General features: G+C 44.4%; 1 protein-coding gene across 1 annotated transcript in view; it reads left to right on the plus strand.

Moving 5' to 3' along the window:
* The window catches only part of LOC135917200 (epoxide hydrolase 4-like), a 42,705-nt gene extending 26,234 nt beyond the window's left edge, over window positions 1-16,471 (plus strand). The window contains exons 7-8 of the mRNA XM_065450711.2: window positions 4,973-5,109; window positions 15,701-16,471. Of these exons, the coding sequence (XP_065306783.1) occupies window positions 4,973-5,109; window positions 15,701-16,119 (556 nt within the window). The 3' untranslated portion in view covers window positions 16,120-16,471. The remainder of the gene's footprint in view (window positions 1-4,972; window positions 5,110-15,700) is intronic.
* The last annotated feature ends 7,524 nt before the right edge of the window (window positions 16,472-23,995 follow it).

Here is a 23,995-nt window from a genome sequence, read left to right on the forward strand (position 1 = left end):
ACTGCGAGGCTTTTCTTTCGAGGAACCTGCATGGGTTTCCTTTGTAGTAATCTGCTACGATTGGGTGCATGTCTAGTTTTCCCTTTGTTCACGCACGATAGTTCACGCATCGCAGCGGCATTGTACATACATATTCGATCATCCACACGTCACCCACAGAGCAATGGTCTGGCTAAATGCGCTGTACGGATGGTCAAGAACAGGTTAATGAAAATCTGAAGGGCTGATCTAACGACTTCTCTGACTCGCGTCTTGTGCAAGTACAGAAACACTCCTCAACAATCGGAGCTCCAACCATATGAAAGGCTTTTGAACTACCAGTTGCGCACCAGGCTGAATTTGTGTTTTCCATCCAGCTACCAAAGCTCGTCTAACACTAATTGACTGAAAACGCCGGCTGCAGCTTCAAACCAGGCGTATACGTCTAGGTGCATAACTAAGCCACCGGGGACAAGTGGACGCCGGGAAGGCTTAAGACCACGTCCGGCTGGGCTGTTCGGTCGCCATAAAGACCAAGTACAGAAGTGCAGCAGTGCAGTTTTCTCAAAGAGCGATGATACCGAGGCACCAACGCTAGCAGACAACACATTGACAACAGAAGCAGCTGAGGGCATGTCAGTAGAGGCAGCAGTACTACGGTGGTCTGCAAGAACAGCAGTCGAGAGCTATGCCTAATAAAGAGGCTGTGTTGTATTACACACGCTCCCAGTGGTGGCGAACATTTGCCGGTTCCACAGCATCTATATATTAAGCCGCCTAGGTCTTGGTGCTCTCATGGTCATTTCGTTAACTTGGTATGCACTACACTAGCATAGTTTGACATATATGATAGGTCATGACGTGCGTGTCATCTGGGTCATGAAACAGCCGCCTACGTCTTGGCGCTCTTATGGTTGTTTCGTTAATTGGTAGGCTCCCCACACATTGATTCGCATAGCGTCCATTCCCACAGGGCGTGAGAACTGATGGCTTTTTTTCCATTTCCTTGCATACCCCTATTTTTCTGCCTACAACTTCCAAGCAGAAAATAAAAAATGGTTGTTCTGCATGGTGACGCGCCCCACTTGTCAGAGGTGGGGTGAACGCCACCAGCGTAACATTCTATCTATCTATCTATCTATCTATCTATCTATCTATCTATCTATCTATCTATCTATCTATCTATCTATCTATCTATCTATCTATCTATCTATCTATCTATCTATCTATCTATCTATCTCGCTTACCTGTATCCCTGGGTAATCCGTGCTCGAATGGTTACCGCATCGGGCCACTGTTCGGGGATAACAAGGTTTCAAATCAACAATCGGGCCAACTTGGCTCACTGAGTATATACCAATGTGGAGATACGTGCCACTCTACAACGGACACATTTTACTACGACATAGGTCACTGTAGATGCGGGATTTTCAGAGCAGCTGCAACGTGTTGCCTTTTAAAGGGCCCCTGAAACGGTTCGGACAAATTTTGTAGGCGCATAGGGTACAGCTTAAGTAGAACATTCGCACCACAATTTAAGTGAAGCGTTACGTATTAATGGAGCTAGAAGCGATTACAAGTTACCCTCCTCCCTAGCCATGCCTTTCCTCCTCAACTCGCTCGCCGAGCGAGCGGCGCTAAGCTCCGCCTTCACTGGTGCTGCGTCACGATGCGACGTCACATCCTCCACTTCCGGTTGTTGGAGCACGCCTCCTCCCGCGCGAGACCTCTCCGCTGGCCGCTTGGCCGTCGACCGAGAGCCATCGAAGCAGCGTGCGTTGCGAGCATTCTGTCGTAGCGCCGAAGGTGGCCGGTGTTCCGGTAACCACAGGCAAGCTGGTCATTTCGGCAAATGACTGGAGGCATAAACTCAAGCTGATGAAGGAACTTCAGAGTAGACGTACGTGAGCAGCCTGATCGGTCTGCACTGTCCAGACACTTGTTGGCGCAGCGCTTAACCAGTCAAACGAAGCGCTAATATTGCTCTAACCAAGTGTAAAACATTTTAAACATTTTTAAGAACAACGTGTTAATGATTACACTCCTGCGAAAAATACACACCAGCAGCAAAGAAGAATGCACTTCGTTGCTGCTACTGTGTATGGTTGAGCTCTGTGCCACCAGGTGGCTGCACCGTGCAGACCATTAACATTTACCTTTCTGCTCATCTCATGGCTCATCCCGGCGCAGTCAAGCGGCCAGACCCTGTCCCCTTGCGCTTGTGTTTGCCCTAATACCGGACTTGCGAAACGCTATTGCGTTTGTAATCTTCCGCTGTAAAGTGACGGCCACAAACGCGCAAATCCTGGCGCCTATCGGATAGCCGCAGTCCGATGCGCAGCAGCCAGTTCGCTCGTATGGTGCCTTGCAGAGAGACACGATTTCGCAACTTCACATCTTTCCAGTCGCTACGTCTGCAGCCCACAACGCAACAAGGGTGATTCATCGTGCTCACGAAAAGACTGATCGACACTGATGGCGGAGCTCTCGTCAAAGACTGCGCACGTTGTAACACAAGCAGACGACACTTGCTGTGTGCCGGAAGTGCTCAAGTGTACTAAAGAACTGTTCTTGTGTATTCTCTTTAAGTTATTTTCTTTTTACAAAAACAAAGTAACTAACATTCCAACTATTACGAGCATCATTTGTTCACCATAAAGTTGAAAAAATTATCGACCACGCGCCCTGGTCAGTCAATCAGATAGCTCGCCCATGTGACGTAATATGGGTTATTTGCATCATATGGGTAGGGGCGGCTTAAAATTCCGCCGAGCAGTGCGCTGCGATCGACAGCGATGTGCATTTTTAAAACCTTATAATAAATTACACGCTTTACGCAGAGCACTTAGATGTGTCAATTAATGATCAGAAAGACCTACTCTAGCGACTCTGTACGTTTGTAGGAAATCGCCAAAATCGTTTCAGGGTCCCTTTAAGTGTATGAATTGCTTCGGGGTTCACATTTCTGTGTATATCTGATCGCGTAAACTTGAATTGACCGCATATTGTGACGATTGGCGGTGCAAGATAGTAACACCTGTATTTATTTACTTTTCTCCTTGTGGCCGTTTTTCACGGCCGAACAAATCTTAAAAGTTATTGCTCCGCGCAGGACACACCTGCATGTATCGCAAGCCTCTCAGACGCTTTCAATGGTTGTCTTCGTTGTCTATTGTCACTGAACATTGTGTAACCTGACTGTGTGTGGGACGCGAATTGTGTAGTACTTTCTGGAGGGCACGCGGACACCAGCGATTACGCTGGTACATTCGACGAATCATGCGCAAAAACCGACGCGCTTTCCCCGGACATCAGATATTCGACGATCGCGGACGGCACCCGGCACTATCGTTGCGCTTTAAGTGTAACCTGTTTTCTGGGCAGAAGCTCGCCCTACAAAAGGTTAGTTTCGTGAGTCACAGTTTTTGCTGGTACTTCGGCGTCAATACAACGTGACAACATATGTCAAATACGTAATTGCGAACGTGTGCAAATATCAGCGTTTGCGATGGTAGCTCTATTAACGCCCAATGTGGTCAATACCATAAACACGTGTTTAGGGAAAATTAGGACCAGAGTTCGAACAAAACATAAGACCCGCTAAACAGCACGCAGAGAAAGTCACATGCAGTACTTCCTATTTCTCATTCTGTTAGCATATTGAGATGACAAAGATATTATTTTAAGACTGGCGGGAGTTAAAGCCCTGCCTTCTTTTACATGAAAATTCCGAGTCGGTATTTCGCGAGGTGTGAATGAAGTAAAGAACACCAGGTATAAATACCTTTGGGGTACTCATAACATGTTTCCTCAATAATAAAGAATTCCTGGCATTTTAAGCTTTTTCTTGTATTGCAAGAACCGTTGCTATTTTATATATGTTGCTTGGAGCACGAAGACACAGTTCCATACTAGTTTTTCTTCTATCTCCAACTCATGCATAATAATTGATTACACGATAGCTCAAATAGCAGTAATTAGACGTTATCCTAACACCTGCGCTGTTTGAGACTGCATATTATATTTCGTCTTTATGGATGGATGTATGTTGTTTAGTGGCGCAAGGGCCAGGTGTGGCCAAAGAGCGCCATGACTGATAATGCTGTGTTAAGCGCTGATTGGTGAATTACGATGATGGGGTGTAACATGGCTGTAAAGTGGCCTAAAATTAATCGCTATTGTAGAAGCATAAAACGATGTATAGGTATAAAGTTATGACAGTGATAGGTGGAGTGGTCTCTGGGTATAGCACGAGTGACAAGTGATCATGGGGCTAAAATGCATCAATATGGAAATAGTACATGTCTCCTTAAAGCCTTTGAGCCCTAAGGCTGGGAGGCAGGTGCTTTCTTTTAATGCAGCTACCGCAGCAGAAACCTCTGTTAAGAGGCTGTGCTACGGATTTCCTGGGGCTATAATATGAAAACTATGTGCAGCTTTTAAAAATTGAAACAGTGATTGATGTTTAAAGAGAGGTTCCATACCTATAATCATTTGAGGATGAAGTGGAATTCGTTGCCGGTGAGGTAATGGAAAATGCTTTTTCCTATTTGCGTCTAATTCCCTACATTGCATCAGGATGTGAAGCACGGTAAGTGGCTCACCACATTTATCACACGTTGGTGGATCACCACCTGACAAGAGGTATGCATGTGTACTGTATGTGTGTCCTATTCTAAGTCTGCAAAGTGTTACTTCCGTGCGGCGGTTCTTTGATACCGGCGGCCAGTTGCCAAGATATGGCTTGATAAGATGCAGTTTATTTTCTGTTTCTTTATCCCACAACCGCTGCCAGTAAGCCCTGAGCGTTTTCCTTAGGGAAAGCGCTCAGGGCTTTCGTCTTTATGGCTGAGCGCTTATCAGGACCAGCGTGAGTGCGATGGATACTAGAGTCAAGTATCGACATTATCATCGTTTTACCATCAGACAGTTATCTTGTGCTCCCCGGTTAAGTTCTGCTGACGCCAAATGTAGGCTGATGCTATTTTTGCAGGTTCATGATTCCATTCCGGCAACCAGTCGTTCCGGAGCAGTACCTGATGTTAAAAGACCTCATGTTTTTTGATAAGCTGCATAAACCTTTCACCACCGAGGAGAAAAACGCCCATAAGTATGTGTTTTCACAGCAAGGTATGACGTTCACTTGTTATCCTACAACGCATGCGAATTGAAGCGTGTAAAAAATATGCAAAAGACGATCCGTTTACTCCACCATTTTATGTCTTGTTCTTCATTAGGGCGCCACCCCCTCCACCTTGCTCTTCTTTCTCCCCATCTGGTGAAGTCTTTATCTTGATCGAGACGATTCGCACCCTACACGGCTATCATTAGTTTTCTCTTCTCGGCTGAAACTGAAGCACGTTCGCCTACGGCACTTGGTTCTGTTTTCATTTTTGGCCCTTTATACTAATTGGCTTTATAGCTGCCCTGTTGATTTATCCTTTCGATAACCATATCGGGAATGATGAATGGTGACTTGGAGCATTCTAACATTTGTGTACGAAGAGGAAATGCCTTCGTTCATTATCTTGAATTTTATACCATTGTTTAGTGTTATGAAGGAGTTGTAGGAAAGGAAGTTAAAGAACACTTTGCTGTGTCCCTTGCAATTCTCCAGAAAATCGAGTCATTGTGGGCCGCCGAGGCATGTGTGGTCTAAACATTTATTCGAAATTGTTTGTAAAAGTGCTAATCGTTGCAACCAGCATTGAATCGAGAAGATAGACGGCCCAGAAACATTTTTAAACCTTTGAACTAACACACAAACACACACACACGAGCGCACGCACGCACGCATGCACGCACACACACACACGCACACACGCGCGCGCACACACACACACACGCACACGCTACGCACACGCACACACACACACACACATGCACACGAAAGGCAGACACAACAAAGCCTAACTGCCACTGAAATTACAACGAAGCCCTCCACTCTCCGGTGTACGATTGCAAACGTGCGAAAAACAATCACATTCACTAAATTCCTGACTCTGGATGAGGATAAAGCCTAAACTTCAAGTGGCATAAATATAGCAAGTAGGAAGGTTATATATGCATAAAGAGAACCGCGAACATGACAGAAAGATCACTTTTCTGGCTTTTTTTATTTTCCCTGAAGTGTGAAGAAAGCTGCTTTCAGGGACCAAAAATACCATTTAGTAGTGTGCATGTTTCTATATATTGCACACTCAGTTGTTTTCAAATTGGCGTTGCTGATTTTTCGTGTTAGAAGCTCGTCTTGGTATCCCACATGAACCTTTGCAGCATGCCAAAAACATTGAGTAAGACAACATTCAAACATTAGCAAATTTTCTGCTCATTCATGTGCTGTCATGAGTATCACAAATTTGCACTGTTATAGCAATTATATTACCAAACACATTGCACCCCATAAGCTGCTCTAAAGTTCTAGATGTTTTCATTGCAAGATATCAACATAAACCGCTAATTTTGTTAGTTATTCGTTTATTTACCATAATAGCATTCTCTATCATTTATATGAGAAAGTAAAATTCACAGTTTACTGCTAGATTGCGGGACTAACCAGGCCCAAGAAATGCTAAACTGTACCTTTAAATAAAACAAGTGGCATTTGATTAAACCGATAGAACAATACAACGAACGGCCTAATCTTTTCTTCGGCGTTTTCTCGGCACGAGGCTTTCGGTTGACACAAGGTACTTGACTGCTATTTTCTTTCTTTCCATTATGGGTGGCACTATGGAATGTTATGAAACATGGAGAGAGGGAAGTATGCTGCTCTAAATATGACAACATACCGCTTTGTTTAAAACGAATATATTAGTGCAAAAACAAAGAACAAGCCCGCATCAACATTCTTTGCTTTGCCAGGAAGCTTTCCGGGTTTATTTATCTTTTCTTTCTCTTCTTGCCTCAATGCTTCACCCAGATCTCCAGGGTGCTTCTGCTATCTTGTGGAAAACGTTACAAAATCCAGGTGTGCGCACTACCAATGCAACTAAATCAGCATTATTCAGTGTCCTCTTCCGTAGCTCTAATTCTTTTCACTACCAGTTTAAGTCAATAATTTACAAAATGATTACTGTCAATTTTCTATGCTTTCGTTTGGACAGTAAGCCTTCGATAGAGAAATTACCGAAGTTATTGAGAAATGTTCAAGTCATTTGTTTCCACGACGACAGCTACTATTACTTTTGTTTTTTTAAGCTCCGATGAAAGCGTGCAAGATATAAAAAGTACTATACCACATGACTGCTTGCTTCAGGAGGGTTTGCGGTTGTGCTGGTTGGTACACGATTTCAAAATTTCATAACAGCGCCAGGAAACGGGACTTTCTTATCGTGCACCGTGAATTTTGTCATGTCACCAGCCCCAAGTTGTCTAAATTATTCAGTAGCTGAAAATGCCCCAGTTAAGTTTAGTACGTGCTTGCTCGTAGTAACATTACTTATGTTATGTATGGTTCCAGCGTCTCAGCCAATCACGTAGAAGTTCAATAATGATTCTGCTAATAATAAGTTATGTGCATAGCAAATAATACTCGTGTAGCTCCAGAAGGCGTTTACCAAAATCGGCTTGGTTGCATTCTCGATCGTAGTGCATGCCTCGATTTTTAGGGTTTTGCGCAAGTTAGCCGATAAGCTGCTGTATTTTTATAAAACAGTTTAGCACACGAAAGTGCGTAGTCACTATAACGTCAAGATATCGTAATTCATTTCTTTTTTTTTTCTGCCACCGAACCTTGTTGAAATGTTGCACCCAGGACCGTAAAGGTAGCGTGGGCCTACTGGTCTGAAGTTTCACCAGGCAGAGGCGCAAAATGATTGCTGTAACGAGTAACAGACGTTTAATTACATCGCTACGGCGCGATCAGCTCAACAAGCTTCCTGACTCAGAGTGACAGACAATCAAGTTTGTGCTAAAGGCAGATTAAGTCCGTTGGCGGGGGCGTCTGTTATAAAGGCTGCAACGCCCTTGCGCAGAGGAAGGAGAGAGCTAATGCTCTCCTCGCTTGCGGCAAGTTCAACGAATTTTTACAGCCAAGCTGTGTACCTTTACATCCCTATATATATGTCCTATCCGCGGGTAAAAACTCAAGGAATCACTGTAGGAAGCTTGCGCCGCGTGCCATGCTCAGTTCCTTGCAGTACCAAGACATGGCGCTCGCCTCTGCGCATGCGCGGCAGCGGCGGTGTCGGCCATGCGGAGGAAACAAAGAATTCATCAGCCCGCCAACTTTGGGAAGGACGAACAGCAAAGCTGTAGTGTCTTTTACCTCAATCGACGCGTCTATGTATATATCGGTCCTATTATTATTATTATTATTATTATTATTATTATTATTATTATTATTATTATTATTATTATTATTATTATTATTCCCGAATATATTTCCGGTTAGGCTCGGCGTACCAGTCCCCATGTGGGAGCGGACTGCAGCTGTGCGCTAGGGCAAAGCTTCTCAGGACCTTGTATATAAAGTCATCTGCCTGTTTGCCTGTCTGAATGGCACAGGCAACGAATACATCTTCTGACTGCGGAGTGATTTATTCTTATTCTGTTATGAAGTAGGGACGTGTGCAAGTACTGCCGCATCATCATCATCAGCCTGGTTACGCCCACTGCAGGGCAAAGGCCTCTCCCATAGTTCTCAAACAACCCCGGTCATGTACTAACTGTGGCCATGCCCTCCCTGCAAACTTCTTAATCTCATCCGCCCACCTAACATTCTGCCGCCCCCTGCTACGCTTCCCTTCCCTTGGGATCCTGTCCGTAACCCTTAATGACCATCAGTTATCCTCCCTCCTCATTACATGTCCTGTCCATGCCCATTTCTTTTTCTTGATTTCAACTAAGATGTCATTACCTCGCGTTTGTTCTCTCACCCAATCTGCTCTTTTCTTATCCCTTAACGTTAAACCTATCATTCTTCTTTCCATAGCTCGTTGCGTTGTCCTCAGTTTGAGTAGAACCCTTTTCGTAAGCCTCCAGGTTTCTGCCCCGTACGTGAGTACTGGTAAGACACAGCTATTATACACTTTTCTCTTGAGGGATAATGGCAACTTGCTGTTCATGATCTGAGAATGCCTGCCAAACGCACCCCAGCCCATTCTTATTCTTCTGATTATTTCCGTCTCATGATCCGGATCCGCAGTCACTACCTGTCCTAAGTAGATGTATTCCCTTACGACTTCCAGTGCCTCGCTGCCTATTGTAAATTGCTGTTCTCTTCCGAGACTGTTAAACATTACTTTAGTTTTCTGCAGATTAATTTTTAGACCCACCCTTCTGCTTTGCCTCTCGAGGTCAGTGAGCATGCATTGCAGTTGGTCCCCTGAGTTACTAAGCAAGGCAATATCATCAGCGAATCGCAAGTTACTAAGGTATTCTCCATTAACTTTTATCCCCATTTCTTCCCAATCCAGGTCTCTGAATACCTCCTCTAAACACGCTGTGAATAGCATTGGAGAGATCGTATCTCCCTGCCTGACGCCTTTCTTTATTGGGATTTTGTTGCTTTCTTTATGGAGGACTACGGTGGCTGTGGATCCGCTATATATATCTTTCAGTATTTTTTACATACGGCTCGTCTACACCCTGATTCCGTAATGCCTCCATGACTGCTGAGGTTTCGACAGAATCAAACGCTTTCTCGTAATCAATGAAAGCTATATATAAGGGTTGGTTATATTCCGCACATTTCTCTATCACCTGATTGATAGTGTGAATATGATCTATTGTTGAGTAGCCTTTACGGAATCCTGCCTGGTCCTTTGCTTGACAGAAGTCTAAGGTGTTGCTGATTCTATTTGCGATTACCTTAGTAAATAGTTTGTAGGCAACGGACAGTAAGCTGATCGGTCTATAATTTTTCAAGTCTTTGGCGTCCCCTTTTTTATGGATTAGGATTATGTTAGCCTTCTTCCAAGATTCCGGTACCCTCGAGGTCATGAGGCATTGCGTATACAGGGTGGCCAGTTTCTCTAGAACAATCTGCCCACCATCCTTCAACAAATCTGCCGTTACCTGATTCTCCCCAGCTGCCTTTCCCCTTTCCATATCTCCCAAGGCTTTCTTTACTTCTTCCTGCGTTACCTTTGGGATTTCGAATTCCTCTAGGCTATTTTCTCTTCCATTATCGTCGTGGGTGCCACTCGTACTGTATAAATCTCTATAGAACTCCTCAGCCACTTGAACTATCTCATCCATATTAGTAATGATATTGCCAGCTTTGTCTCTTAACGCATACATCTGATTCTTGCCAATTCCTAGTTTCTTCTTCACTGTTTTTAGGCTTCCTCCGTTCCTGAGAGCATGTTCAATTCTATCCATATTATACTTCCTTATGTCAGCTGTCTTACGCTTGTTGATTAACTTCGAAAGTTCTGCCAGTTCTAATCTAGCTGTAGGGTTAGAGGCTTTCATACATTGGCGTTTCTTGATCAGATCTATCGTCTCCTGCGATAGTTTTCTGGTATCCTGCCTAACGGAGCTACCAGCGACTTCCATTGCACACTCCTTAATGATGCCCACAAGATTGTCGTTCATTGCTTCAACACTAAGGTCCTCTTCCTGAGTTAGAGCCGAATACCTGTTCTGTAGCTTGATCTGGAATTCCTCTACTGCCGCATAGCAGACAGGAATTCCTCAATATTTGCAACTTCACTGCGAATTAATTATGCCAATATATGAAATTCGACGTAATGATAACCTTTTTAGCGGCCAATTTCCTTTGATGTTTTCCAAGATACCAAGATTAGATTGAGAGGTACAGAGCATTGGCGAAAAACCGGATACGAAAATTGTTTTGTGTCGATGCGACGCATAGATGAACGGACATCGACCGCCGCTGGAGGGTAGCTATATACAGCTTCGCTGTAAAAAAAACTGGAATGCTCGCCTTCGCGCATAGCGACCGCCGCAAGCATTTCCCGGTAAGTATTATGGCTGCACAAGCTGCAGTTGCCGGGAAGCGGCAACTGTAGCATACAAAGCAGGGAGTGAAGTAAGTAGACTTTCATATGTTAAAGAAGAACCCATTTAGCAACTCATGTAATTTGTCTTCTGACAGCACTATGGAAATGCCACACAGAGGACTTTCGAAGAGCAGCATCAAAAGAATGAGTGACGAAAACAGCAGCAACGTCCAATATCCACAACGGTGTTGTGCTCAGGCTCGCAAGGAACCATTTGAAAGTTGCGTCAGGTTGGTCTATCGGATCAGGTCATACCACAGCTTCGCTTGCCAACCACCTTCACAGCGAAGATTTGAGCGCAGAGCGGAAAACATTCTTCGTACCGCCACTGGCCCAGCACGGGGAGAGGCACTGACGAGCACACACGCACTCACAGACAATGCCGGAGTCTAGATTACCGAGGAGAAGGAGGAGGAGGAGCGAATGCACACGCGAAGCATAACCATTCCGCTCGCTGAAGGGAGACAACACTGACGAGCCTATGCAGACATCAGGGCGCCGCGCGCCGTGGGCAAGGAGGCAAGCATGCGCGCAAAAACACAAACGTCTTTATGTCTTGGCGGACTCCCAGGCGTAGTGGGCGGCATGGCACATGCAAACCGTCCGGGCTTTCGCCGTGGTTTTGGCAGCGCGACCCGAATTTTCACCACACCGGCCAGTCGTAACTGACAGCCCCGCCGATGGAGGCAGATCGCGATGGGCAGGGGACTGCATATACTGCCCGTAAGGATTTAACTTGTGGTTGTAGCCCCTGGCAGGTGTCCCACAGCTTGCGTCGGGTAGACGTGAGATTCTCTAAGCTTACCCAAGAGCCAAGGCTCGCAAATTTAGCTGACAGTAATCTCTTTAGCCAATTAAGTAGTCATTGAATTCTGAGAATGCTTTTAGAGATAGCAGACCTTCATAAGGAGTAAGAAATGGTTTTCCGCTCTTCTGGAACAGATTGCTTTCTACCATCGTAGCCGCAAGTGAAAAGAAAAAAAAACGTTAAACATGAACTTATTCATTTATTATTTTTATTATTTATTTATTTATCATACCCTCAAGGTACGGTTGTACATTGCAGAGGGGAGGGGCAAAGTAAGTAAATACAGAAGCAAATCACAAAATAAGGAAGGAAGGCAAACAACAGGGCAAAAGATATCGTATACAAAATGGGAATGGCAAATAGAAACTTGTAAGCGTGGCAAAAGTACATGGCGTAACAAAATAAAGAAAGGAAAAGAACATACGATATAAAAATACAAGCCAAAATGTAAAACAATGACATAAAAGCAGTTATCATACAGAACAAGCAAACGCAACAATAATTTATAACATGAAGCTTTGAAGTGTGCTTTTATAGTAATTGGTGTCAATAATGCTTGTAAGTAATACGGGTAAGTTATTCCAATCTTTGCTCGTTTGGGGAAGAAATGAATATGAAAAGCCGACGGTGTTGCCGTGCGGAATCTTTACCTTTTGGCGGTGGTCTATGCGAGATGAAATGTATGGTGGTGGTTGGACAAAGATAGAACGTAAATATGTGTTATAGTAGTAGATTTTATGGAAAAGACATATGCGAGATACTTTTCTACGGGTTGATAACAACGGGAGGTGAAGGAGAGCTTTCATGTTAGTGACGCTCGCAGTTCTTTGGTAGTTGGTGAGAATGAAACGGGCTGATCGATTCTGTATTGCCTCTAGAGACTGTATGAGGGTGTCATGACCAGGGTCCCATACTGATGACGCGTACTCTAGTTGAGGGCGAATGTAAGTTGTGTACAATAAGAGTTTTAGTGATGATGGTGCTTGAGAAAATTTTCGACGAAAGTATCCCAGTGTGCGAGTGGCCTTAGATTAGAATTTTCGCGACGGGTGTCTCGAAATTTGCGATGTTGTACGAATTTGTACTCAGTGGATATGACTCAGCTTGTTTCTGTAAGCATATTTAGCGCCAGTAAGCAAGGACGGAAGGGAGACGACATCACAATGCGTTAAGTTGAACAACTTGATTTTCAGGAAATACACCTGTATAACCCATGCACAGTGGCGCCACCTCATCCACATCGTAACCATCCAAAGAAGCCGTCTCCTTATCTAACAAGTCGACCGAAGGGGCACTAACACACGCATCACTATTCCGCCTGATAGCCGAGTCTCAATAATCTCTCGCACGTCTTTATCTTTGTGCTTCGCAAGAACGCAGCAGGATCCATACACCGGCGCACAGCCGCATTCTTGACAGTGGGTTGACAGATGACCGTATTGCTTATTTTTCACATTTAGGCTATGTTCCCCTAATTGGTCATTAAGACCTCTCCCGGTTTGTCCGATGTATTTCTTCCCAAAGGATAGCGCAAGCTCATTTTTTTCCTGTGGGAAAAAATGAGCTTTACGAGTTTACCAACACGCCAAACAAATCGCAATTGTTTCTGTAACTGGAACATGACCCTGCAGTGAATAAATGACAAATTGGCTTGCCAATCTTTTCAATTCCTTACCTCAACATTAAGCGTATTCGCATAATTGCATTCCAGATGTTCTGCACGTTTACACCTCTTTCACACAGATACTTCAAAAAGCAAAACTCTGCTATTTGTCACCAGCATTTAAAAACAATTGTTACCACTGAAACTATGAGGTTGTGACTACATCACCGTATTGAAAGTGTCTTCTCTGAAAAACTGATTTCGTGTTCTGCATATGTACAATCACATATGTTATGTTTCAAAACCCACTTCCGCCTAAACATTCTCATGAATCTTCTTTTAGCTAATTTTCACTGCACGTAGACTCCATACACACTCCAAACGATGCTACTCGGCTTTTGCGAAACCCATATGTTACGTCTACTTCTCTAGCAGAAAATATGTCTTCTTTATCTGTAGCTCACCAACAAACATTGTCAAATGGTCTCGAAGTGCATCGGCTTGCTAAGAGGTTTGCGATTACCTCCCACCTTTGTTGGGAAATATCTGCGCCGATTAAGGGGGAAGTCAGGGCAGGGGGCCTACTGAACACGTGCTCCCCCTACCTGAAATGTATGTGTACCTGAAACACCTGACATAAAGCGACGTGCAGGGTAGCCGCCTGCTCTTCACCCCTCCCCCGTTCTAGAGTTACTGCATAGGCCCCCTTCGGGAAGGCCCTCTGAAGGGAGTCTGTACAGTAACTCCAACTCGTCCAAGTACACGCTGCCCCCTTCTGCCGATGTTACAAGGCTTGCCATTTGATGATATATTGGCCTCGAGCTCCACCACTGGAAAAGCTGGCGCCACCGTCGGTGTGACGTGCTAGGAGGGATCACGTGGACATAGCGGCCGCGAGCTGAAAACGAGTTTAAATTCCCTGGTGCGCTGCGGTCCTCATTTAGTGGCGAAATTTTCCCGCTTGGAGTGACTCCTTTACAACACTTGAAAGCACTAAAATAGGTAGTGGCTGCCTTTGAAGGCGCGAAACATGGTAGGCTACTGCTCGGTGCAGCAGGGCCGGACGCACGTAACGGAGGCCGGTGTCAGCCTTATTCACACGTAGCCGCAGGACAAGAAGCTGCGTGAAGCTTGGCTCGCGAAACATAAAACCGGCAAACAGTCATGGGCTACAACAGACGCGAGGACGATTTCTGCTACGGCGCCCGGTCTGCGATGTTTTGAAAACGCGCACATAGACGCTCGCCCGAGTCCGCTGCCCGACTAATGTCATGACGGTTTGGTCTATGAACTTGTCGATGCTATAGATACTGGCAAGTTCAGTGGAGTGGAAAGGCAGCGGTAAGAAGCACATTTAAAGAAAGCATGGCATATGGTCATGTTTGTGTTATGAATTAATGGACTGGATTACAAAAAAGGAGCAGCGGGAAATGGCACGCTGAGAACAACGATAAACATACAGTGCAACGCAACTCGAGAAATAGTATTGAATGGTCAAAGAATTTAGGAGAAAAAAAAGATTGAATCGTCACGACGTCACATCGCAGTCCCCGTTGGGGTCGAAGTCTCTACAATGAAAGTATTTTTGAACAGCTCTGATAGCGCCCACGCAACAATGATTGCTTGTATACTGTCAAATGCTCATATTCTGCGGCCTAAAGCTCATGGCACGGCGCGAAAACGCGCGCGCGGAGAAAGCGACACAGTGCGCGGACAAGCATGCAGACGCGCACTCGGTCGCTGCGAATCTGCGCGATCGCTGCATTGAGGCTTCGTTCTATTACACTCCATTTAGTTATACAAACACTATAGGAACATATTTCACATTGTTGGCTCCCAGCCTTTACCTACCTTTCACGCAAGAAGCGGGTTGGGGAGACTCCATCGCGGCGACCGCGCGCAGTGGCGTCCACTGTACGTATTCGGTAAAGAGATAGCGTCTGTAAACGATTGTGTGCTTTCAGTTTGCCCAAGAATATTATTTAGACAGTAAGAAACTTCTCTCGTTTCGAAAGTACTTACAGAAATGTCTGGGAGAGCTCGCGCATGGTGTTTTCTGTGAGCGCTGACAGCAAAACCTATGAGGAGCGCACCACGTGATCCCTCATACTACGCCAGCGAGGCGCTTCCGATAGATGGCGACTCCGTAACTCCTCGCCGCCAATAGCACCGTAACATTACTTGAACCAAGCAATAATTCTTGTCTAGCTGCGACTTACCGGAGCCGATTTTCTTACGATTGTCGACTTACCGAAGCCAATAATCCTTGTATTCTACGACTTACCGAAGCCGATTTTCCCCAGTAAACTGATCGTAATGTTTTTTTTTTTCTTATTGCAGGAGCACTCACTGGGGCTCTCAATTACTACCGCTCCTTTAACAACGACAGCGATGATCTCAAGAAACTACCGTACCGCAAGATCAACGTTTCTACGTTGATACTTTGGGCTGAGAAAGACGAATTTCTAACCAGACGCATTGCTGTGTACAACCAAAGGTGGCTCAACAATTCAGAGCTTGTGTACTACGCTCGATCTGGTCACTGGCTGATACGGGAATGTTCCGACCAGGTTACAGAGAGGATCCGCAGGTTTGCGCATGATACGACGCCGAGGGCGATGACAAATACTGCGAATGACCGAAAAAGTTATGTAAAGTGCAGAGAATCAACGAAGCCAACGCCTTCAAGAAGTTGGATTTTGAGGTTATTTGCATGGCTTCCGCGCAACACCAACCTGCCTAAGCTTATGGAAGAATGAAGACACCAAGTTTGCTACAGTCAACACTCCAAGCGCTTATTTACATAATGCACAGAGTTCTATCGCCGACATAAGAAGTATGATTTTTTATGGAACGAATTTAGTATCCTGGCTAGGCCCATATACGTTTGAGGGCACTGTTGAAATTTGAAGAGCTAGTAAGTTGTAGTAAACATTTAGGTTGACGCAGGGAAAACAGTACTTTTAGTCTGATTAGTAAGTTTTGAAGAGTGGGAAACGGCTAGCAAACATTTAAGTTAATGCAAGGAAAACTGTACTAGTGTACACTGGGTGACCAAGATGTTACGCACGTAGTGACAAAATAAACGTTTATGGGCTTCTCATGATTTTACCTGAGGGATAAGGAATGCAATATCACAGAAGTGCATGTTCCTGTTACTGCTTACTTAATGAGACGATGAAGCGCAAGGGTACGAAAAGAAAAGAAAAAACTCTTGCTCGACGTGTTCTGTGTGTATTCGCTTTATGATTGTGCCCTTGCGCTGCATACTTCAATAAATAATGCAATATCATTTTAGGGATCCTTCCATTCAACGATCTCCCACCAAAAGTTAAAAAATAATTTTTTGCTGCTGCTCCGAGTTATGCTCCGACGCTGCTCCGTCACGACGCGAGTAGCTTAGTGACGAATAAAGACGTGACTGCTATGAAGATCAGATGAGCTCATGTACAACTTTGTGCGGTCGTTACGAAGCGGTGCTGGCATAATAGCGGCCATTGTAATGCGAAGGCGGTCGGCGTAAGATTGTAGGTCAAGAGATGACGGTTCCGAGGAAGAGAACTCACCGGGTACGCGAAGTGTCGTGGTGAAAGCGAGTTCAGCTGAGGAACACTGTGCATCTGCTTTCAGAGCTGTGCGAAGACCCAGTAGAAGGAAAGGCAGGTGGTCTGTCCATGGAATAATGTAGTCAAGGGCACGAAGTGCCGTTCTTAGTTGACAATGGAAGCGTTCAACCATGTCATTGGAACTTGGGTGATAAGCTGTCTGTCGTTCGTATGTGCATTACACCTAGAAGACGGGAGAGTGCTTGAAAGGACAAGTGAAATCGTTTTTCTCTGACTGTCGTTATGGCGCATGGTACGCCGTAACGAGAAATATAGGCATTTAAGATGGCCCTGGCTACAGACTCTGCAGTAACGTGACATATTGGTATTGCTTCACGCCAGCGAGTGAAGCGGTCGATACAAGTGACTATGTATTATTGGCTCTCGAGGACGATTGTACGGGCCAACGATATTTATTTATTTATTTATTTATTTATTTATTTATTTATTTATTTATTTACAATACTGCCAGTCTCTACTGAGACCATAGCAGGAGGGCACTATATATATGCACATAAAGAAAGAACACTGATAATGTTAAGTATCAATACATGTATAACGTCAGTTTTGCACCTTAAAACATGAACAATTTTTACTACAAAATGTATACACCAAACACAAGTACATGCGAACTTTCAAAAAAAAAAAGTAAGAAATGGCAATTGAGGTATTCTACAGTGCATACCCGACTACATACACAGGACACAAGTACATGGTGGTTTGCACAATCAATAATAGCACTAGCAATTTTAACTTGCTAAACAATTTTTTCAATTTCTAATTCAAACTGAGACAGTGACTCTGTGTTAGTGGTGAGAGGCGATAACATATTCCATTCACGGATGGCAACCGGAAAAAAGGAATATTTAAACACATTATTATTACATTTATATTCTACTAAGGTGTTTGCGTGTTTGTGCCTGGTAGGTCGTGTTTGTGAATAAGAAATGTAATTTGAAATGTCAATTTTGAAAGAATTATGCAGAAGTTGATAAAGAAATTTCAAACGTGCTTGTTTCGCTCGTGCTTCGAGCGTAAGGAGCCCAGAAATTGCTAGAAGGTTAGAGGGAGAGTCTTCACGTCTAAATTTGTTATGGATAAATCGAATGGCCTTCCTTTGTACTGTTTCTATTTTTTTTATGTTAGTTTGGGTGTGAGGGAACCATACACTGTTTCCGTATTCGAGGATCGGCCTAACGAATGTTTTGTATGCTAGGAGTTTTGTTGACAAGGGTGCGAGTTGAAGTCATCTGCGAAGGAAAAATAACTTTTGCATAGCAGATGAGGTAATGTGGTGAATATGCTCGTCCCACCTTAGGTCTGACGTTATTGTTAAGCCTAGATATTTATATTTTAGTACTTTAGTCAAAACTGTATCATTTATGGAGTAGCAGAAGTCTGAAGGTTCTTTTTTTCTCGTTATAGTCATACATGCTGATTTTTTTACATTGATTATCATCTGCCAGTCTGAGCAGCATTTCGTAATACTACCAAGTGATTTGTTAAGGGAGTAGTGATCTTGATCATTTTTAATTTCTCTGTAAATGATACAGTCATCCGCGAATAACTTTATTTTACAGTCTATGTTAGTGGTTATATCATTAATATATACGAGAAATAACAAGGGCCCAAGCACGGAGCCCTGTGGTACTCCTGACGTAACTGATACTATATCTGATGTTGTATGTTCGAAAATAACAAACTGACACCTATTAAACAAAAACCCACGAACCCAAGCAACAATTTCTGTGTCTCCGATAATGCTTTTTAGTTTATTTATTAGTTTGGTGTGACAAACACAATCAAACGCTTTAGAAAAATGAAGTAGGATTAGGGCCGTTTGGCCGTAATTGTCAATACCCAGCGCGAGATCGTGTATGACTTCTGTTAATTGAGTTATGGTCGATAAACCCCTGCGAAAACCATGCTGGTTAGGGGACAGGATGCCTTCGTTTTCAAAAAAAATTGTTAAATGTTTTAGAATTATATGTTCGAGTAGTTTGCACGCCGTGCTCGTTAACGATATTGGTCTGAAGTTTGATTCAACGGATTTATCTCCCGACTAGTAGATCGGAATAATTTTAGATATTTTCCTATGTTTGGGTAGTTTTGATGTCGATAGGGATTTACGGAAAATAAGGCCGAGGTATCTACTGCACCACTGTGCGTACCTTTTAAGAAATTGGTTGGGTATATTGTCCGGACCACATGCTTTTTTAGTGTCTAGGGCAAGAAGAAGGTTAAGAACACCAGCGTCTGTGATAACGAGTGGGTCGATAGTGGAAACAGTCCGTGGAACTAAGTCCGGCATGACGCCATTATCGTTTGTGAAGACCGAACGAAAGAATTGGTTATATCTGTTGGCTTTATCCGCTTTTTCACTTGACGAGAGCTGAGTTATGAGTGTTTTTTTTGGCGAAAGTGGTTCCAGAATGTATGTGGATTGTTCTTTATAAAGCTGGGGAGTACGGTGTTGAAGTAATGGTGTTTCGCTTCTTTCGATTTTTGTTTGAAATTTTTTGCTGCAAGCGCTAGCCTAGGGTTCTTAGATGGAGTATTGCGTGTTGCCTTGCTAGCTTTGCGTAACCTTTTGAGTTGGCGTTTTGCATGTATTACTTCCCGAGTAATCCATGGGTTACTTTTCAAGGGTTTTTTCGATTCAACAGGAATAAAATGGGTTACACAGTGGGACACTATGTCTTTAAAACGCATCCAGACAACATTTATATCTGACAAAGGATCTGAGGCCAATGCCGAAAACTTGGAATTCGTGAGATAAATAGGTTTGTATGTGGGCGTCATCTGCTTTGTCGAAATTGATTATAGTTTGGGCTGTGGTTTGCACTGATATTTTGTAATCTAGTGGTAAGATACACATCGGAATATTGTGATCGGATATTCCTTCTATTACTTCTAACTTCACTTGTTCTAAGAGAAAGTTACTACTTAGTAAGATCAGGTCAAGTATACTCCGAGACTCGTTTTGCACCCTTGTGGGGTATTCCACAGTTTGGCGCAAGTTGAAATTTAACATCATATCGAGAAGGGCTTCTGAAGCCTTTGTTGTGTACTGCATGGTAGACCAGTTAAGGTCGGCAAGGTTAAAATCACCCATAAGAATAACACGACAATTACGAGCATGTTGCTGCAAATATTCTTGTATGGCAATTATGCATTCGTGTCCACATACGGGGCTTCGATATAGGCAACCAACAACTATACTTGTGCCTTTAGTGTTAATCTTACAAAAGATTGCCTCGGCATCAGCTACCTCTGGAAGAATGACCAGTGGGATTGATTTCTTTATTGCTAGCGCCACGCCTCCACCACGTGATTGCCTATCTTTGCGAACCAGTACATAGTTTGGGGGAGTGACTTCATGACTTGAGACAGACAATGATAACCATGTTTCGGTGACTGCCACTATATCTGGTTCACGATCGAGCAATAAGTTTTCAAATGGCTGCACCTTATTTAAGACACTTCGAGCGTTGACGTTTAACAACGTTATTTTTTCTTGCGCTGGTATTGGCGTGTTGCCGGGCGGTTTACTTCGTTTTTTCTTTTTTCCACGTTCGCGTGGTTTTTTTGCTCCATTTTGTCGTGCTTTTTTATTTCTACCCTGTCATTCTTTTCGTCATCCCAGATGAAAATACGGTTGTTAATGAATAGTTTGTTGTACGCTAACGACACCTTGTCTTTATTTTCGCGGTTTGCCTGTGCACTGTTCCAGAGTTTCTTTCGGGTCTCTCTAACTTTTCGCGAAAAATCTTCCCCTATTGAGAGGTCTGATTTCTTTAGTTTAAAGCAGTTTTTTAGTATGGCACTTTTATCTCTTGCGTCTAGTAATTTAAATATCACAGGCCTCGTCTTGTTCGGTCCTCGTCTTCCTAAACGATGTATGCGCTCAATGGCCACAGGTTCGAGTTCAAGGATTTTTGTGATTATTTCCTCATTTACGGCCTCTTCTAGCGCTTCGCTTGTTTCTTCTTCCATTTCTGGTAGGCCATCAACAATTAAGTTTGACATTCTGCTACGGTTTTCGATGTCGTCTATTTTTTCTTCAAGACTCTTAATTACCTTATTCATAGAAGCCATTTCTGTATGACACGCGGTCACTTCAGCTTCGAGTTTCGTAATGAGGTCAAGCTTGCTATCTATATCCCCTAGTCGCTTTTCTTTGATATCTTTAATGTCGGAAGCAATTTCGGTAAGTTGTTTGGCGATTTGCTCGAGGTCAGGGCCGGGGTTGCTTTCAATATCTCCGCCCATCAACAATAGCTTCTTAAAGTATGTCATACATGATTCACACACAGCCATATACTGCCATGGGCACGGCAACACCAGCAAGAAACGGTCACTTGAACGGAGACATTTCCCAAACCGTTTTCTCACCTGCAAAATGTAGACGAACGGGCAATTTGTGAGCCGCATGTCGACGGTGCCACCGTGCCCAGTGACAGGGGGTCCCTTGTGGAACGCATATATAGCCGCAGATTGTGCAGACCCCTGGTGGCGCTCTACAGCAGATGGGTAGGCGCATGTGCCGGTAAGCTGATGTAGCTGATAGTCGAAGATCCGTGTCGGCAGCGTCGGTGCGTAGTCATTCCTTGTATGCCGGTCCAGCGCAGTCGCAGTGGTCCCGGTAGTTCCGAGCCGCACATCGCCTGCGTCGAGTAGCAGGCCGAAGACGAACTGCAAAATGTAGACGAACGGGCAATTTGTGAGCCACATGTCGACGGTGCCACCGTGCCCATCTGAACATCAATCTGAACATGACCGAAACGAACGTCCGGTGGTGGAAAATGACCAAGCGTGCTTATAGTTAGTCAATTGACCTTGGCGTGCTGGCACTGTATGCATGCCCGAACCCAGCAACGGACGACAGCTTTCATACGTGGCCACAGATAGCGGAAATGACCAGACGTTGTGTGGCACGTACTTCAGGATGCAACAGGGAGTCTATTGGGTCAAAAACTTGCTGCCAAAATTGTTGTGGAACGTACGGTCGAGGATGACCGGTAGACATGTCGCATATCAATGTGACGTTGTCGGCAGGCTTTAATTTATCTTCGAAGCGCAGAGAATCGTTGGCAGACCGGAGTGTTTGAAGTTCACAGTCTGTGCATTGAGCGGTAGCGAGGCGGATAAAGTCAATGTCGGAACGATTAACTTGGTTTGTATATATATGAATCCGTGACAGAGCGTCAGCGATGGCATTATCGGCACCACTCATATGCCAAATATCAGTATAGTGAATTCGGAGATATTTGGAAGCTGGCAAATTTCGCGGAGAGTGTGCGAGGAACTATTGGATGTAATAGTATAAATGAGGGGTTTGTAGTCGGTGACAATAAGGAACTGAAGCCCTTCGAGATTGTGGCGGAAGTTGTGGACTACAAAGGTATAGTCGTAGCAATTCGAGACCGAAAGTGCCGTAGCAGGTTTCTTGCGGTGTAAGCTTCCTTGAAAAGATGCAGGCTGCCATGTCTTGCCAACCAGCTGTTCAAACATGGCGCCAACATATAGGTCGGAGGTGGCTACCATAACGGACAGTGGAGCGTCTGGTTGCGGGAGCGCCAACAGAGCAATGGTAGCAAGAGCATTCTTGGCAGTGATAAAATCAGCTTCAGCAGCATTAGTCCATGATTAAGCGGGCTAGCACATGGTGTGCCCCAAAGTAGAATGGGCAGGGCAGCAAAATTGAAGCACAACGAATAATTAAACGGCGATAGTAACTTATGAGGCGCAGAAATGCCCGTGATTGCTTGGTGGAATACGGACGTGGGAAACCTTTCATGGCTTGAACACAGGATGGGACGGGTTGGTTGCCATGCTCGTCTATCCCCGCACACAAACGAGCCCGAAAAGCATATGACTCCAAATGACATCACCTTAGATGATAACCCAGTTCTTATCGTAGATAATGTTCGGATCCCAGGTCTCAACGTTAAAAAAAAGTAACACAGAACTACAATTCAGACAGTTCGGCAGTCCGTTGATCAGACAATTAGAGTATCGGGCAGTGTATAGGACAAGACAGGAGGCGCGTGACAAGAATTGCTCCAACTGGTTCAAGTCATCAATTTACCTCACATTGTGTATAGTGTGCCCTACCTAACTGTAACTGAATTGGAGGAGGAGGAGATTAATACAGTTGCCGGGTGGGTTCCCAAATGGGCCTTCGGCCTACCCATGGGAACATGTATGGAACGACTCCTTCCAACTGGACCACATACATAACACAGTCTCAAAGTTAATTGAAGGCCACCTTCATGCAGAGTATTACAGACTCGCAAAACCCACTATCGGATACATGCTTGACAGCCTTGGCCCTCCCTTCCAACTTCGACGCGAACTTCCTCTGTAGAGTGAGCTCCGAGCCAAATAGTATGTACCACCCGTTCCCCGGAAGATGCATCCACACTATAACCATATCCAGAGAGTGGCTCGGGAGATAGCGCTGCACCGCCACTACGATAAACTTCCCGGCGCACTATACGTAGATGCCACCGAATGGCTCTCACGTCCACCTAAATTGATGCCTACACCAGCAACTCCACAAGGTCAGCTGGTGACTGTGACCTATATAGGCACTCTTAATGCTTGCAAACAGACTTCCCAGAATATTTCCGGTTAAGCCTTCTGGGAAACACAAGCTACAATAGACTATACATTTATAGAAGCATCCAGCTGGCAATAGTTTGCGGTAGAGTTGGAGTTATGCTAGGAGAATGCGAGCAAACTTGAGAGTAGGAAAAATCAAGAGGCATACAAAGACAAACAGACAGGAAGCCCAACAAGCCACTTTCATGAGAGTTGGAGTGTTTGACAAGCGAACTTTATTGTTAAATGCAGGAAGTGTAGCGTTACATCAGCTCAACGCATGGCGCACATTCTTTATATTTGAATAAACCAATGTAATGCGCCGGTCGCCTATGAGACAAAATACTTCCTTTTTCTTGGCTAACATGGCTGTCAAAAATGCATGACCGGATGTTTTCTGGGGTTATGAGTACACTGCTGCCAC

The sequence above is a fragment of the Dermacentor albipictus genome, chromosome 7 (assembly GCF_038994185.2).
Source record: "Dermacentor albipictus isolate Rhodes 1998 colony chromosome 7, USDA_Dalb.pri_finalv2, whole genome shotgun sequence".
Taxonomy (NCBI): Eukaryota; Metazoa; Arthropoda; class Arachnida; order Ixodida; family Ixodidae; genus Dermacentor; species Dermacentor albipictus.